Raw genomic sequence first — 14,491 nt, 5'->3', positions numbered from 1 at the left:
ACCATTGATTGATGAATTGAAAGATTTATGGCAGAATGGGGTGGAAACTTATGATAGGTTCTCACGTTCCAACTTTTTGATGAGGTTAGCATTGATGTGGACAATTAAAGACTTTCTAGCACTTGCCATGCTAAGCGGTTGGTCAACTAAGGGGAAGTTGTCATGTCCAGTTTGCATGGGAGAGGTATAGCTGGTCCAGCGATGACATTTCAGAAGTTTGGCACTACATTGCTTTATAGTCAAGAAAGATGAAAAACCTAACTAACCATATGAAGTGGGGCATTCAGGTTTCAAATCTTGATCTATCAATAGGTGGTAGTATGTCCCGCCGTCTCCAGGAGAGGCTAGGAGATACTTAAAGGCTGTAGCGAACAACCATCGGACAACGAGAAAGCATCTGCCAAATACAGCCAGTGGGGAGGCCAAACAACTTAAGTATGGTGGCAAAGTTACCTTTTATGGCACTTCTAGATATTTTTTGAAATCGGATGATTTATAAAGAAGAAGTACGAGGTTTTGAAGTGTTAAGACACGATCATGCACATGTCGTCATTCAGGAATAAAGGCAAAGACCATGTGTGAGAAATACAATTTCCCCTACAGGAAAGTCATCCAAGAGAAAAGCAAAGGACTATGGCGTGACACATAATTGGACTCACTATTCACCATTTTTTGAGCTCCCGTATTGGGAGACCCTTAGTCTTCATCATAACATTGATATCATGCACATGGAGAAAAATGTTTTTGACAACATATTCTACACGATTTCTGATGATAAGCAGAAGCCAAAAGATAACTTAAAATCGAGAATTACGTGTACATCGTGAGTTGTGTATTTAAGAAGATGGTGCCAAACCACACACACCTTATGTGCTTTCGAAAGAACAACACTAAAGATTAAAGCTCCGAAATTTGTTGAAATGAAATTACGCAAAAGGATGCGGAACAATAGCTAAGGCATGCCAATGATGATGATAATTTCGAAGGCAGCAACTTCAAAACAACTGTGGGTAGTGTATTTGAAATAGGTTTGTTTCGATTTATATGTAGTGGTCTTACTCATTTGAGGAATACGTATAATTATTTGTGCCTAATTTTGTAGGAGAATCTAGTACGAAAAGTATAAGGAGCAAAGGACCTACGAAGATGAATCATGTCTTCACAAGGTGACTCGATAAAAGGCCAATTATTCATTTAAATCATGAACTCCAGCCCGTGTCAGAGCAAAAAAAATGTCGTTATTGAATTGAGTAGTTTCGTGGGGACGATAGCCAGGCTATACATCCAACTTGGTTATGTTAATTAGGGGTGAGCAAAAAACCGAATAAATCCAAAACCGAATCCGACGAGACCCGCTAAAAATCGAACCGTATAAAACCGAAAGCGAAAAACTAAAAACCGAAACGGGAACCGATTGTTCGGTTCCGGTTATAGATAGAAACCGATCCAGAAAAAACTGATCCGATCTGATTTTAAAAATAAATTATAATATATATTACATATGCATCAAATTATAAGTATATCATCCTAAAAAATCCATTTAGCTGTTTCTTAAAACTCTTATGTATTTCATGTTCATCAACATTTACATAGCAAACCTGTACATAGCAGATAAACTGGTTCCTATTATTAACGATATGGATCGGCAATCATTAAACTTTTACATATCATCCTGTCACTGAGTAGCATATTGTGTATTTGTATCTGGTAACAAGATATTTGGAAGCATATAATGTTTAATATTTCGTTAGGCGTGATTAACTACATATATTTAGTTAGTTTGTAAAAGTTGGATTGCGTTATGAGATTGTTTTTATTTTAAAATAGTAAGCATCCAACATTCTGATACTAGATTTCCAGCATTTTGAATGAAGGACGATATTTATTTTATGTTTGCGATTTTCTAACCGAACCGATTGCCACCGAATCGAGAAATATAAAACTGAAACCAAACCGGCGGTTTCGGTTTTAAATTTTAAAAACCGAGGATATGCGGTTTCGGTTTCGGTTTTACTATAAAACCGCACCGATCTGACATCCGCTCCCCCTAATGTTAATTGGTCTGGTGTTCCAGAAGCAGTCAAAGAAGGCTGGTGGGAATATATCAAGCTCAAAATACTTTATTCGCTTTCACTAACTTGTAGAGTATTTTCAGTAAACATATACACTAGCTATTTTTTAATTGTTCATAAATAATGTTTTTCTTATTTATCTTGACAGACAAAGTATATTATTCCTGAGAAAGGTAAGGATTGGGTAATGAGGAGCCTTGCTGATGATTAGTGGGTATACAAATCGCGTCTTAAAAGTACATGCTATACCAAATATGACAATGATGCCAAAAGGTTGAAAAACATGACTCCAAATATTCCACTTGAGCAGTTCAAGGTGCTTCTCAAGTACTGGAGTATTAAAAAAATACAAAACACAGCTGCAACAAATAAAGAAAACCGAAAAAAAGTGACTGATACTCATACTGCTGGACGTACAAGTTTCGCCCTAATTTCCATGGGATGGTATGCCCTGCATATATTTTATTTACTTATCTATCTATTTTATTTCTTATAGGAAAACTGATAACATTTTTCTTTGTCATTGAAAAATGTTAAAGAGACCCGTGTAATTGATACAAAGAAGGCAATTTACTCCAAAACCCGCGAGGGTCATAAAATGAGGGTAACAAATTGCACTTTTATATTTCTCGACAAATATTACAAGTATTTTTGTTTTCCAGATTTAGCATATTTATACTTCATGACCAATTATTTTTTTCAACAAATTATATGCAGGCAAAGAAAAATGGTGAAAATCCTCAAGAAGGTGTTGATGAGGATCAGGAGATTGAGGATGAGGAGATATCAGACCTTCATCTTGAAGCTCATGGTCTAACTGGTTTGTTGGAAGAAGTAAAATAACAAGTCAAAGAAAAATTTGACAAAAAAATGCAACATCTATAGAACTGGAAAAAGTGATTGAAAAGTTAGCTACAGCAATGGAGGAGAAGATGCAGAAGAAATTGAGGAAGATTTTTGAATAACTTAGTGAATTGAATCCAGGTCTGAACATTGATGTAGATGAATTGTGTGCTGAAAGTTCTGCTAATGCAACTGAAGATCGAGATTCGGAGGATGGAGATGAAGGCGATGCAGATGGAGATGATGCTGCATTGATATAAGTTAGATGTTGACTTTACTTTTGTTTAAATTCTCTCACGAATTTGGTTTAGCTTATGTATGCGACTAAATTCTCTCGCGAATTTGTTTTTATTTTGCCTTAGACTTACTTTATGAACGATTTGTATGATGATGTTGTGACAGCCTGAGTGCTACTTTTGAATTGGTATTATTATTATGAATGATATTGATGCTTGGATTTGTGGCATAAAAACATGCCTGGATAGTCTATTTTGTTACTACATAGGCTTTATTGCAATGATTGTTTGGTGTTGCATTACATTGTACAAATTGTTGTTATAAGCTCTCTATTGCATCACGGGCGGATGCAACGCCAAAAATTTGCATATTTATTGCAATACAATGTACTGCAACATAAATAGCCCATAAGACAATATATTTTTGTTGCTCTATGCATTCTATGGTGTAGCCTGTAGCGTGTGGTAAAACTGGAGATTACAGAACAAGATGCTACATGCATGAGGTTTTTAATTTTACCTTACCTTCTCAGTTTATTGTTAAAATATTCTGACATTCTTATGTGTTCTGTTTTTAATTTTAGGTGAACAATGGAGCTAGTATGTTACATGATAAGAGAATAGATATTCTGAATTAAATTCATGGTTGGGTAATATATTGAACCCATAATCCATCTATGACATTTTTACATTATTGTGCACACATCTTTGCTTTTGTTCCTATTTATGAGCTCTGAAGATATTTCATAAATCATAATTTTGTCCTTGTACATTCTAATCTAATTATAATAAATGGTGTTAAAATTTGAATAATTTAATTATAACTCTCTTTAATTTATTATGGAAAATTTTCTTTTTCTCAAGTCTAAGAGTATGTTTTGTATATGTTGATAGGTTTCAAAATCGAGATTTGGTCCCAGGTCTATTGTCCAAGAATATGATAATGCACGATTAGAGGCTTTAAACTCCAATCAAGAGGAGACAGAAAAGGTCAGGGAGACGCAGACAAAATTATGTGCAAGATCAAGTAAGAGATGGAGTATTTGCTTTAGGTGAGAGAGTATGTTTTGCATGTATTGCTAGTCTTGCAATATTTTTTGTTTTATACCTCTAATCTAGCTAGTCAATAATGAACATCTGATGAGCTCTTGTCCTATGTGTATGAAACTACTTACAACCGGGCAACCGAGCATCTGAATAAGTCGGATTGTATCTGTTTGTAATGTGTTTATTTTAAATTTTATTTTATTTCTTCGTTTGTTGTTTTTACGGAGAATTTTATGTTGGCTGTATGTAAGTGTTATAAACGTGTAAACTGAGTTTTGTTTGCAAATATTATTAAGAAAAGTATTTGTAGCTCAGTTATATTTTTAATTTTTTTAATTATATGACTGAACTGTAAATTTTTATCAAATACAGTTATGAATCAGCTATTTTATCCGATTATAAAACACCTCCCCTGTAATCACGCAGTAGAACTTGCTTAAAACTTGCATTAAACTTTCGAGTCTTATTTTTTGCAAAGTGGAGAAAAAAAATAACTTACAAGTCATACACTTCCTGGTCATAAAAGGTAAAAGTTAATCCTATCAAATCATAGAGTACCGTCGACTTGGTTCTACGGCATTGATCTTCAAAATAATATAAAATAATTATATACATATATATATGTCCACATATTTAATTTCTCACTGTCGAAATTCGATAAACGAATAAATAACGTATCGCATTATGTTTATTCGTTTAGAGTGTTCATAGAATATTTGGTTATCAAGATTCCTCCTTTACTGCATTAGAAAATATTGTCCATTATACTGAAATCCCGGATCAATTATTTATCAGTACCCTTCCTTTTTTGAATTTCTACTATGTAATTCTAGATACGAAAAAAGGAAGATGATTAAACTTAAATAGAGTATAATCGTGCTAGATAAGGTTTTCAAATTTTTTTAAAAATAACGTAACAGACACTCACTAATTTAATTGGCTGATTTATATGCATACGAGGATCACAATATTATTAATCTGAATAAAATCAATCAAATATTGTCAACTTGTGACACAAAATAAATAAAATATTGTCAACTAAAATTTTGAAGAAAATATTATTTTTTGAGATCTTTAACGTTTCTCGATAGAATAACAATTATCGGTTGGCACTTGGCAGTGTAAATGATATAGATTTTTTGTCAGTAGCCGCAATTAATAAATGAGATCATACTGCCCATGATTTATTCCGCCTTATGTTCACACCAATCTTGCATTTATCGACACTTTTAAGGCACTTTTCCTTCATGGACGTGTGCATATAAGTGCATCCCTCAAGTCAAAAGTGTGTAACAAACTACATCATGGGGTTCTGCAGAGGAGCTTATGTTTTAGCTCTCATCTCATTCTTGTTCCTCCTCCCTGTGATCCATGGTTGGGGAGTTGATGGACATCTCACAGTTTGCAGGATTGCTCAGGTCAGATACATGTACTTTTAGTTGATTAGTTTTGGTTTTATTTTATATTTTACTTATGACGTGTTGTTGACACTTTTTGACGCATTTTCGAATATATGTCTAAAATATCATAAATTTGACGCATTTTCGAATATATGTCTAAAATATCATAAGTCGAAGAGCTGACAAGATCGAAATTGACATTCTTAGAGTCTCGATTCGATCCTCTTTGTCTTGACACATTTTCAAATATTTGTCCAAAATATTGCAAGTTGGATTGGTGGTGCTTGACCCGGCATCCAAGTCCGGCTTCAGAGTTTTATAAGTTAAAAGCAGTTTATAAATCTTAACTTATTTATAACTTCTACTTCATTTTTCTACTTTAAACCACAAACACTTATTTTAAGTTCACCCAAACGACCCCTATATATTCGTTCTTTTTTTAATTGTGGGTTTCGAATTTTGAGCATTGTTTCTTTATATTTAAGGAGTGATTGTGTTTGAAACAGGCACGTTTAACTGAAACTGCAGCAGCTGCAGTTAAGAAACTACTACCGGTTTCAGCTGAGGGCGATCTGGGTAGTGAATGTTCATGGGCAGACCACGTGAAATTCCGGTATCACTGGTCATCCGCTCTGCATTATATCGACACGCCTGACAATCTCTGCTCTTATCAATACACCAGTTAAGCGCAATACGTTCCCTTTCACCATTTTCATCTCTTGTAGTGATCCTAAGTAGTCTGTGTACATGATCTCGATCATCTACAGAGTTAAGTATATAACCTTATGTCTCGGTGATGCTTTCCAGGGGACTGCAAAGATGAAGAAGGCGTGAGCGGAAGGTGTGTAGCAGGGGCAATCAACAATTACACCAACCAGCTACTCACTTACAGCAATGCTGCTGCTTCTCAGTGTAAGGAAAACTCAAAAAAGCCTCGAAAAGCTTCATTATAGATACTTCCAGTACATAGGCTACATGACCAATAATCTCTCTTGCCAACAGACAATCTAACGGAAGCTCTTCTCTTTCTCTCTCACTTCATCGGAGATATTCATCAGGTATGCACTTTAATCCGATAACTTGTCTTTCTTCCACACTTGTATCCTGACGAGCACGTAACAAGGCTATCATAACATGATGTCACTTGTACATGCAGCCGCTTCATGTAGGATTTACTTCGGACAGGGGAGGAAACACAATTGACGTTCACTGGTACACAAGGAAAACAGTGCTTCATCATGTAAGCATTCTCAAAAGCTAACAGAATGTCTTTATGAGATATGACACCTAAGTATGACCTATTCTAATGATTTAATTGATATAACAAGCAGGTTTGGGATGACAGTATAATTGATACAGCAGAAGAGAGGTTCTACGATTCTGCTGTAGAAAGTTTAATAGATGCCATTCAGAAGAATATAACGGTATACTTCACTGCAGGATCTGCAGCCTTTCCTCCCACAACAAGTAATCAACATGCAGCATTACTTCATTTCTATTTCATAACCTAGTTTTTACATCAGGGTGGATGGAAAGACCAAGTCTCAACATGGGAGAATTGTGGCGGTAATAAGCCAACTTGCCCAGACATGTAAGTTTAAATGTTAATGTAGTTTATTATGCAACTGAAAAGGTTAAAAAATTGTCTTCTCAAAGAAAAACAGAGAGAATTAAAGCATTTATACTTGCTCAGATATGCTACTGAGGGCATTAAAGCAGCTTGTGATTGGGCATACAAAGGTGTCAGTGAAGGTTCGGTACTAGAAGGTAAGTGAATTTTTCCAATATTTACCATCTGATAACTACTTTAGATGGAAAGTTAATAATAACACCACTTCGAATCCAGATGACTACTTCCTTTCACGTTTACCAATTGTCAATTGGCGATTAGCTCAAGGTGGAGTTCGACTGGCAGCCACACTAAACAGAATATTTGGATGAGAGTAGATTTTATTAGTCAGTAAAGCAACTAAAAAGAGTTCTATCTATGGAACCTAAAGCTTCAGTCATGGCGCTATCTGCTTTTTTCTCATATCTGTACTGTGGTAAAACTTTATATTAAACAATATAGTTGATTCAAAATCCAGCCTCAATAATCAATATATCCAGGGAAAAGTCTTTCTTAGTTCCTCAGGAGTCAGGACTAGTTCATCATAGTAAAGACGTAAAGTTCCTAACGAATTAATGAAAGTAGCCAACAACACATAAATCATAATGATTTCATGCAAGTGTTTAACAATAAATTGCTTCTGTATTGACTTGTTGACAAATGAGGATTAATACTAATTTTAAAGAAATAATCTCTTTAATTCATTGAAAATGCCCTTTGTATTCAGAATTATCCCTTTCTAGCATACTACTGTATATTGTAAGATTTACAAATTTCTTTCCTCTCCTGCATTATTCTTGAGGTCCTTCTATGGGTTTAGGGACACAATAGCAAAATCATGCTCTCTTTAAAATGATATATTTTGTTTGTTGGGCATCAAGTATAGTAGGATAATTATTTGGACTCGCTGTGACGGATAAACTGAACGAGCTTCGATCTAACCTCCGGGGGAATACGTACTGGTCGATAATTTTTGTCAAGCCAAACTGCTGTTGCCCTCGCTTCCAAAATTGGCTGCAAATACAAATACAGAGTTTTAGTAAGTATGGCCTTGTAAAGATCCTTAAATGTACAATACCATGTTATACTTTTTCCGTATCTACACATAAAAGAGAATGGAAGACGAAAGTAAAAAACCTCTTGATCCGGCAACTTGAAGATTAAATGTTCAAAGTAAAGTCGAGCAGCAGAAGAGTCGGGTACCCTCACCTTCACAACAAATCTGTCTCCACTCTAGTTTCAGGGAAAATACACAAAAAAAGACAGATTTGAAGTGATGCTTAAAACAAACTGATTCACTGCATGTTATGCTGGCAGTACATGTGGGTCAGTGGTCTTATTATTATTGGTCAACGCAGGTAGTTACATCTTAAGTGCTGTAGTAGTATCTTTGTGCAAAAGTTCAAATATTCAGAGCTCAACCCCAAATAGAAAAAGAAAACGAACAAAAAGAAACAATCCATACTCTTAAGGGTGCAAGGAATTTGAGAGAGAGCTCAGTTAGTGCTAAAGCATCACCCTTTTGAGCAACTTCATCAGCATTAACACCAATCCTCTCCAATAGTTCATGACGACCTACACATATCATTCAACAGACAAGCAAATTATGGATATAATAAAAGAGTGAAAAGAATCTTTTTTCAGTTACCAATAAACTCTTTACAATATTAAATAGAATTAATTAATAGTTTTATCTGCAAATTACATGACCAAACATGTAACGCAATCACAGTGCAAACCTATCTTACAGTCAACCTACATATTATAGCCATGCATTATCTGAATTTCCAAGGAATTCCATACATGTAGGCCCTTCATATTTTGCTGTCCTGTTCACAGTTATATGAAAGACAAGAAAGTAGATAAAATAAGAATGTTCATTAAGCTTACCACAACACCACCATCATTATTATGCATAAGATTAAAATAATTGCCTTGGATAACAAATAAGAACTTTTCTTGTCAATCTGTGGGAAAGTCACAGCTTTATTTGAGACGTATTCTTTTCTTGTATTAATTCAAATACCTGAACTGTATGCAAAAGGTTCATTGATTAACACCGACACAAGGTATGCTATGGGCTAGGTATGGTACCATATCCAGCATATATCTCATTTTGATCCCTAGTTAACAGTTAACACCTTTCAATAACTGTATGAAATTCTACCCCACAGGAAAGGAGCCAAAAAGAAAGAGCTGATTGAGGACTACTACTGGACTCCACACTTCTATACCTTTTCTGTAGTTGCTATATACCATCCTTAAAAACATCTACTTCTGATATATTGAGTTAAACGTCTGACGCTAAAGGATGAAATTACTTATATATTAAACAAGACACAAACTCTAGATTGCGAGTTGAGGTTCTTGTTATGAAATAATGAGCAAATGACTGCTCTATGATAAGAAGTTTCAAGTTATCAGTAAAAAAAACAACCCTGGTCAATAGCAAAAGCCAAAAGCTAGTAACTGATATCATAATAGTCTCACCATGTTGGCAATAACTTGCATAAACAGCATTGTTGACAACTCCATATTGATCCAATTCATAATCACGGACCTTAAGTTCAATCTCATGAAAGTCACCCATTCTGCCAAAAAAATACAGAATTCACTAGTCATTTACCGACTGAAAAATCTTTAATAAAGTTTGTGAGGGACTGAAAAAAGGAGGATTTGCTACTATTGCAAATGAGCCTCATCATACCACAGGGTCCATCCATAGGATAAAACAACTCAACATGTTAGCTGTCTATCCTTTATGATGGTCTTAAATATCAACTTACTTATCATTGTCAATTACACAATCAGGGAGCTGATTGCTGAATCTACTTCTAAAATCATGATTCCACGGTCTATACTCATAGCAAACAGATTCCTGTTTTACTTTGGAGATTATAGGTGCATTTTTCTCCCCCCCTACTGTCCTTGCTGTAAACTTACCTAACTGTATGAAGCATCACAAGCCTATATGATTATATTAATGCACAACCTTAACAATAAAAAACAGTCTGAATCCACTATATTTTTTTTAATGTTTTTTCAATATGCAGTTTAATTTGAATGTTAAACACAGGACAAGGTATAAAGTGTTGGGCACTACAGCGTCGACTTACAGTTCCGGAGGCCCTAAATCATACACATGCCTGCAACAATACTACGATTAAACAGGATTTACAATAGAACCTATAAATGAAAAATATTCTCCCATCCAAAATAATAGGTACAGTGTATTTCTAATCTCATAAATGAATAAAATGACCCGATCATAAGAGTATTCATTTATCGAGATTTAACCATAAGTTTGCCAAATACTCTCTTCATCCCAAATTAGATGAGCTATCAATTTAAAATGTATTAACCGTCTATTTCCGTAATTTATTTTTCTACTTATTTTTGAGTAAAGTATAAACTGGTGGCCGAACTTTATCTATTTTTTCATTTTGGTGGCCGGAATTTCAGAATTTGCAATAAAGTGGCCATATATTGTTTCGATTCATCAAAAATGTGGCTAAGAGTCACTTTTCTGAGAAAACAATATTAATTTTTTCCTTTGAAAAGTGACCCTTAGCTATCTCTCAAACATAAAAACAATGTTTTGCCACCCATTTATAAATTTGAAATTCTGGACAGTAAAAAGCAAATGCTGATAAATTTCAACCACCTCCTTGCATTTTACTCTTTTTCGTTTTAAATAAAAATTTCATACTTAAATTTTTATTTACAAGAAAATAATTTTAAAAATAAATTATGTAGCTACGTGACCAGTACACCTTGTCCTGTGTCTCCTAACGGAGGGAGCATCAATGTACCACATCAAACTCATTAAAGCCACAAACTTTCGACATTTCAATCAATTTCCAGATAAAGGGTATTCGAAAACACGAAAAAAAATCTAATTAAAGTACTTAAAATAATTCCACCAAGAAAGTACCTGCATTTCCTCTATATAACCACTAAAATCCAACAAACAAATGTAAACAAAAATAAAAGATAAGAAAAAATAAAAGTACCCTTTGCCACCTTTCACATCAAACGCTGCAACAACACCATGATTGCTTCTCACCGGAGCTGGGACTGGCCGGACACGTGGCAGCCTGAGCTGACTCGGGCGGTGAAAATTGGTGGGTGGTCTGTAAAGGGCAGGTGACAAAGTGGTGGCGCGTGTGTGTGAGAGCGTGACTTGTGTGGGCCATGTGGGAATTTTCAGAGCTTGTGACATTGTGAAGAAGCTGAGAAGAGACAAGAAGTGAAGTGAGCAGAGGGATGTTTGTTTAGGCGTTAACTTCTAGGAAATCTTTCGGACTTTTTAATGTGACCCTTAAACCCAAGTTTGTGTACACGATACATGCGTCAAGCATCTATTTATTGTGAATTTTTCTAACCGACTAAAATCAAAATTTTTGAAATTGGGTGGAATAGAAAATTTAAGATATAGTATAATTTTATTCATAAAAATTTGAGATATATTATACTTGGATTCGGAACTCGTGAATCATAAAAAAAAAATCTTTTAATATAATATGTGAGTCTATCACATTTTGTACTTAACTAATCATAAAAAAGACATTATTTTATGGCCAATGAGAAGCCACCACTAAATTTTAAATCAATAATATTAATTTTTCAACATTTGTTCTGTTAAATTTTTACCAAAATATTAATCAAATACAAGTTAATCATTAGTTAACCGATACAATTTTTTAGGTCTTTTATATATGCTTAATTTTGATTGAAAATACATTTTTACATGACTGAATTATTTTGTTTGATTTAAGTTAACTTAATTTATGATAATATTTTGTTTTTAAAAACTTAACTAAATCTAGTTAGAAAATTATTACTTAACTATTTATCATAATATATAATATAAGGATACTATTAACGTAGACGATTAATTAAGCACCCTAGATTTCAAATTTCACAATGTATATAAGTATAAATTTAACTAAAATGAATCATCAATCACTTCCACTTTTTTCATGAAATCGTATATTTGTACGATTTTGATTTAAATATATTTTTACATAAATAATAAAAAATTTATTATCTTAATTTAAATTAATTTATTTATATTTCGTTCTTTAATATTATTACTTAACTATTTATCATGATATCTACGGGGTGGCCCTAACCTAGACAATCATAGGATATATTGTTGTGGAACAAAAATCGAGGGGTGAGTTTCGCGCTTTATGACCACTGGTGAGATGCCTACGTATTTTTTGTTGGGTGAAGAATCAAGTCAAAAAAGTAGTTCTAGTTTTGAGGGGTAGATCCCTTCATATAGAGATCTCAGTATTAAGGATTGATTCGAAGTCAGATCTCAAGTAGAGATCCAGTAGAAGTAGGTATTTGTATTTGAGTTAGGATAAAATTGATCTTTGATCATTATCCTCAGGCGTTGAAGGTTATGTAGGACTCTAGATAGTCATATGTAAGAGTTAGAGTCCATGTAGAATTCTTGAAGTCCAGGCCTCATCGAGTTGGCTCTTAGTTAGACTAGGTATCGACATTCGGGTTTTGACGGGGCGGGGGGCTCATGCCTTGATATTGGACAGCCCACTTTTCGCAAATGTGGATGTCCAACGGGTTTTTTATAGCCTTAATTTACCAACTACAAATTTTGTATAATAAATCATTAACACGGGCATTTCACACAAGCTTTTATCTCATCTGGGCTTTCTATAATTCGATAATTATTAGGACTAATTTCATACCCATATCATTTGCCTCTGAACTTTGGATAAGTTTTTTAGAAACTTTTCGAAAGTTTAAGTGTAAGTCTAAATGTAAAGACAACCCTATCTGTTACATAGGGATGATAACTCAACAATAGAACAGGACAAGTAAATAACACTACGCCTGCACCGGAATCGGAAGATACGAAGACAAAGGTTGAAGAAGCCATCTACATTCTTGAAGGAATAAGTTCACTGGAAGAAGTTCATTAATATGTTCATGCCTCAGTGAAGAATAAAGATTGAAGTATTCAAGATTGTGGAAGCAATGAAGATGTTGTCCAAGTACTCGAAAGATTTCAGTGCAACCCCTGAAGCAAGATATTTCTATATATTTTGGTTGGTTATTTATAATCAACAAACTGAAGCATAAACTAACCCGGAACCGACTGATCAATGTTTGCTGACAAAGAAGGTACAATGTTTGACTTCAGTGTTAGTCGCTTGTGAACCAGACCAGTGCACTAAGCGTCAGCACGTACGGAGCTTTGCAAAGTATTTATCGATCGAAGAATTGATCCAGTTATATCAAGTCATTTGTTCCAAAGCCAAGCCAAGTCAAGCCAAATGCCAGCTATGCCAAAGCTTACTGCTCAAATGCCATATGTCAAAGCTTCCACAGAAAGCCATATCAGGAAGTGACATTTTTTATATGTGTGCACTTATATATTTGTATATGTACAAATATAATCATATATGTATATATGTATATTTAATTAAATATAATATATATAATATATATGTATATATGTTTTTAAACATATGTATATGTATATTTATATGTATATATATTTAAATAAATATATATGTATATAGTATATGTATTTATATTTTACATAAACATTTATATATTTAAGTGTATATATATATTATATTATGTGCATAAATATATGTATATTTAGAGAGAGTTATATATATCTTTATATATATATTTATATTTATATTTACACATAGTTATATGTATATTATATATATCTAAATATATGAGAATATATTTAAATATATGTGTATATATATGTTACTATATGTTTATATAAATATTATATATATGTATATATTTATATATACTTTTCTTTATATATATTTATGTTTATATTTATATTTATAAATAACTATATATATCTCTATATATATTTATATATATATATTTACATTTGTATTTACATATAATTATATATTATATATATTTAAATATATGAGAATATATTTAAATATATGTACATATATTATTATATGTTCATATAAATAAAATATATATGTGTGTATATATTTATATATATTTTTATTTATTAATATAATAACAACATAATATATTATATTATATATATATATATATTATGCATGTGTGATGATGTCAGGTGTCTAGGGCAACCTAGGGTTTGCATGTGCATGTAGGGTTTCACACAAGACATTACACTTGTGAATGATTTTTTTCTAAGTCATTTATACTGTGAACACACTGGAAGCATACATGGCGCAACATTTGACCTGGAAGAAGTCCAAGGAGTGATAACAGTGGGGAGTCACCACTGTTGGGGCGCAA

General features: G+C 33.4%; 2 protein-coding genes across 3 annotated transcripts; one reads left to right on the top strand and one right to left on the bottom strand.

Moving 5' to 3' along the window:
- The first annotated feature begins 5,457 nt into the window (after positions 1-5,457).
- On the top strand, positions 5,458-7,680 carry LOC108193915 (endonuclease 2). Its single transcript, XM_017360767.2, has 9 exons — positions 5,458-5,616; positions 6,105-6,279; positions 6,406-6,510; positions 6,601-6,656; positions 6,755-6,838; positions 6,930-7,022; positions 7,122-7,189; positions 7,292-7,365; positions 7,445-7,680. The coding sequence occupies exons 1-9, from the start codon at positions 5,503-5,505 to the stop codon at positions 7,537-7,539; spliced, it is 864 nt and encodes a 287-aa protein (XP_017216256.1). The 5' UTR covers positions 5,458-5,502; the 3' UTR covers positions 7,540-7,680.
- Positions 6,281-11,551, bottom strand: LOC108193917 (acyl-acyl carrier protein thioesterase TE3, chloroplastic). 2 transcript variants are annotated; one of them, XM_017360769.2, is made up of 6 exons: positions 11,221-11,551; positions 9,698-9,798; positions 8,673-8,782; positions 8,345-8,440; positions 8,150-8,221; positions 6,281-6,807 (listed from the first exon to the last, which is right to left on the bottom strand). In XM_017360769.2, the coding sequence occupies exons 1-6, from the start codon at positions 11,427-11,429 to the stop codon at positions 6,805-6,807; spliced, it is 591 nt and encodes a 196-aa protein (XP_017216258.1). In that variant the 5' UTR covers positions 11,430-11,551; the 3' UTR covers positions 6,281-6,804. The 2 variants fall into 2 exon arrangements, with proteins under 2 accessions (XP_017216258.1, XP_017216257.1); XM_017360768.2 differs by lacking the exon at positions 6,281-6,807 and having other exon boundaries at positions 7,846-8,221; positions 11,221-11,550.
- Between the last annotated feature and the right edge of the window lie 2,940 nt (positions 11,552-14,491).

This window comes from Daucus carota, chromosome 7 (assembly GCF_001625215.2).
Source record: "Daucus carota subsp. sativus chromosome 7, DH1 v3.0, whole genome shotgun sequence".
Lineage (NCBI taxonomy): Eukaryota > Viridiplantae > Streptophyta > Magnoliopsida > Apiales > Apiaceae > Daucus > Daucus carota.
The sequence above is the reverse complement of the archived record's forward strand: the minus strand, read 5'-3'. Positions and strand labels throughout refer to the sequence as shown.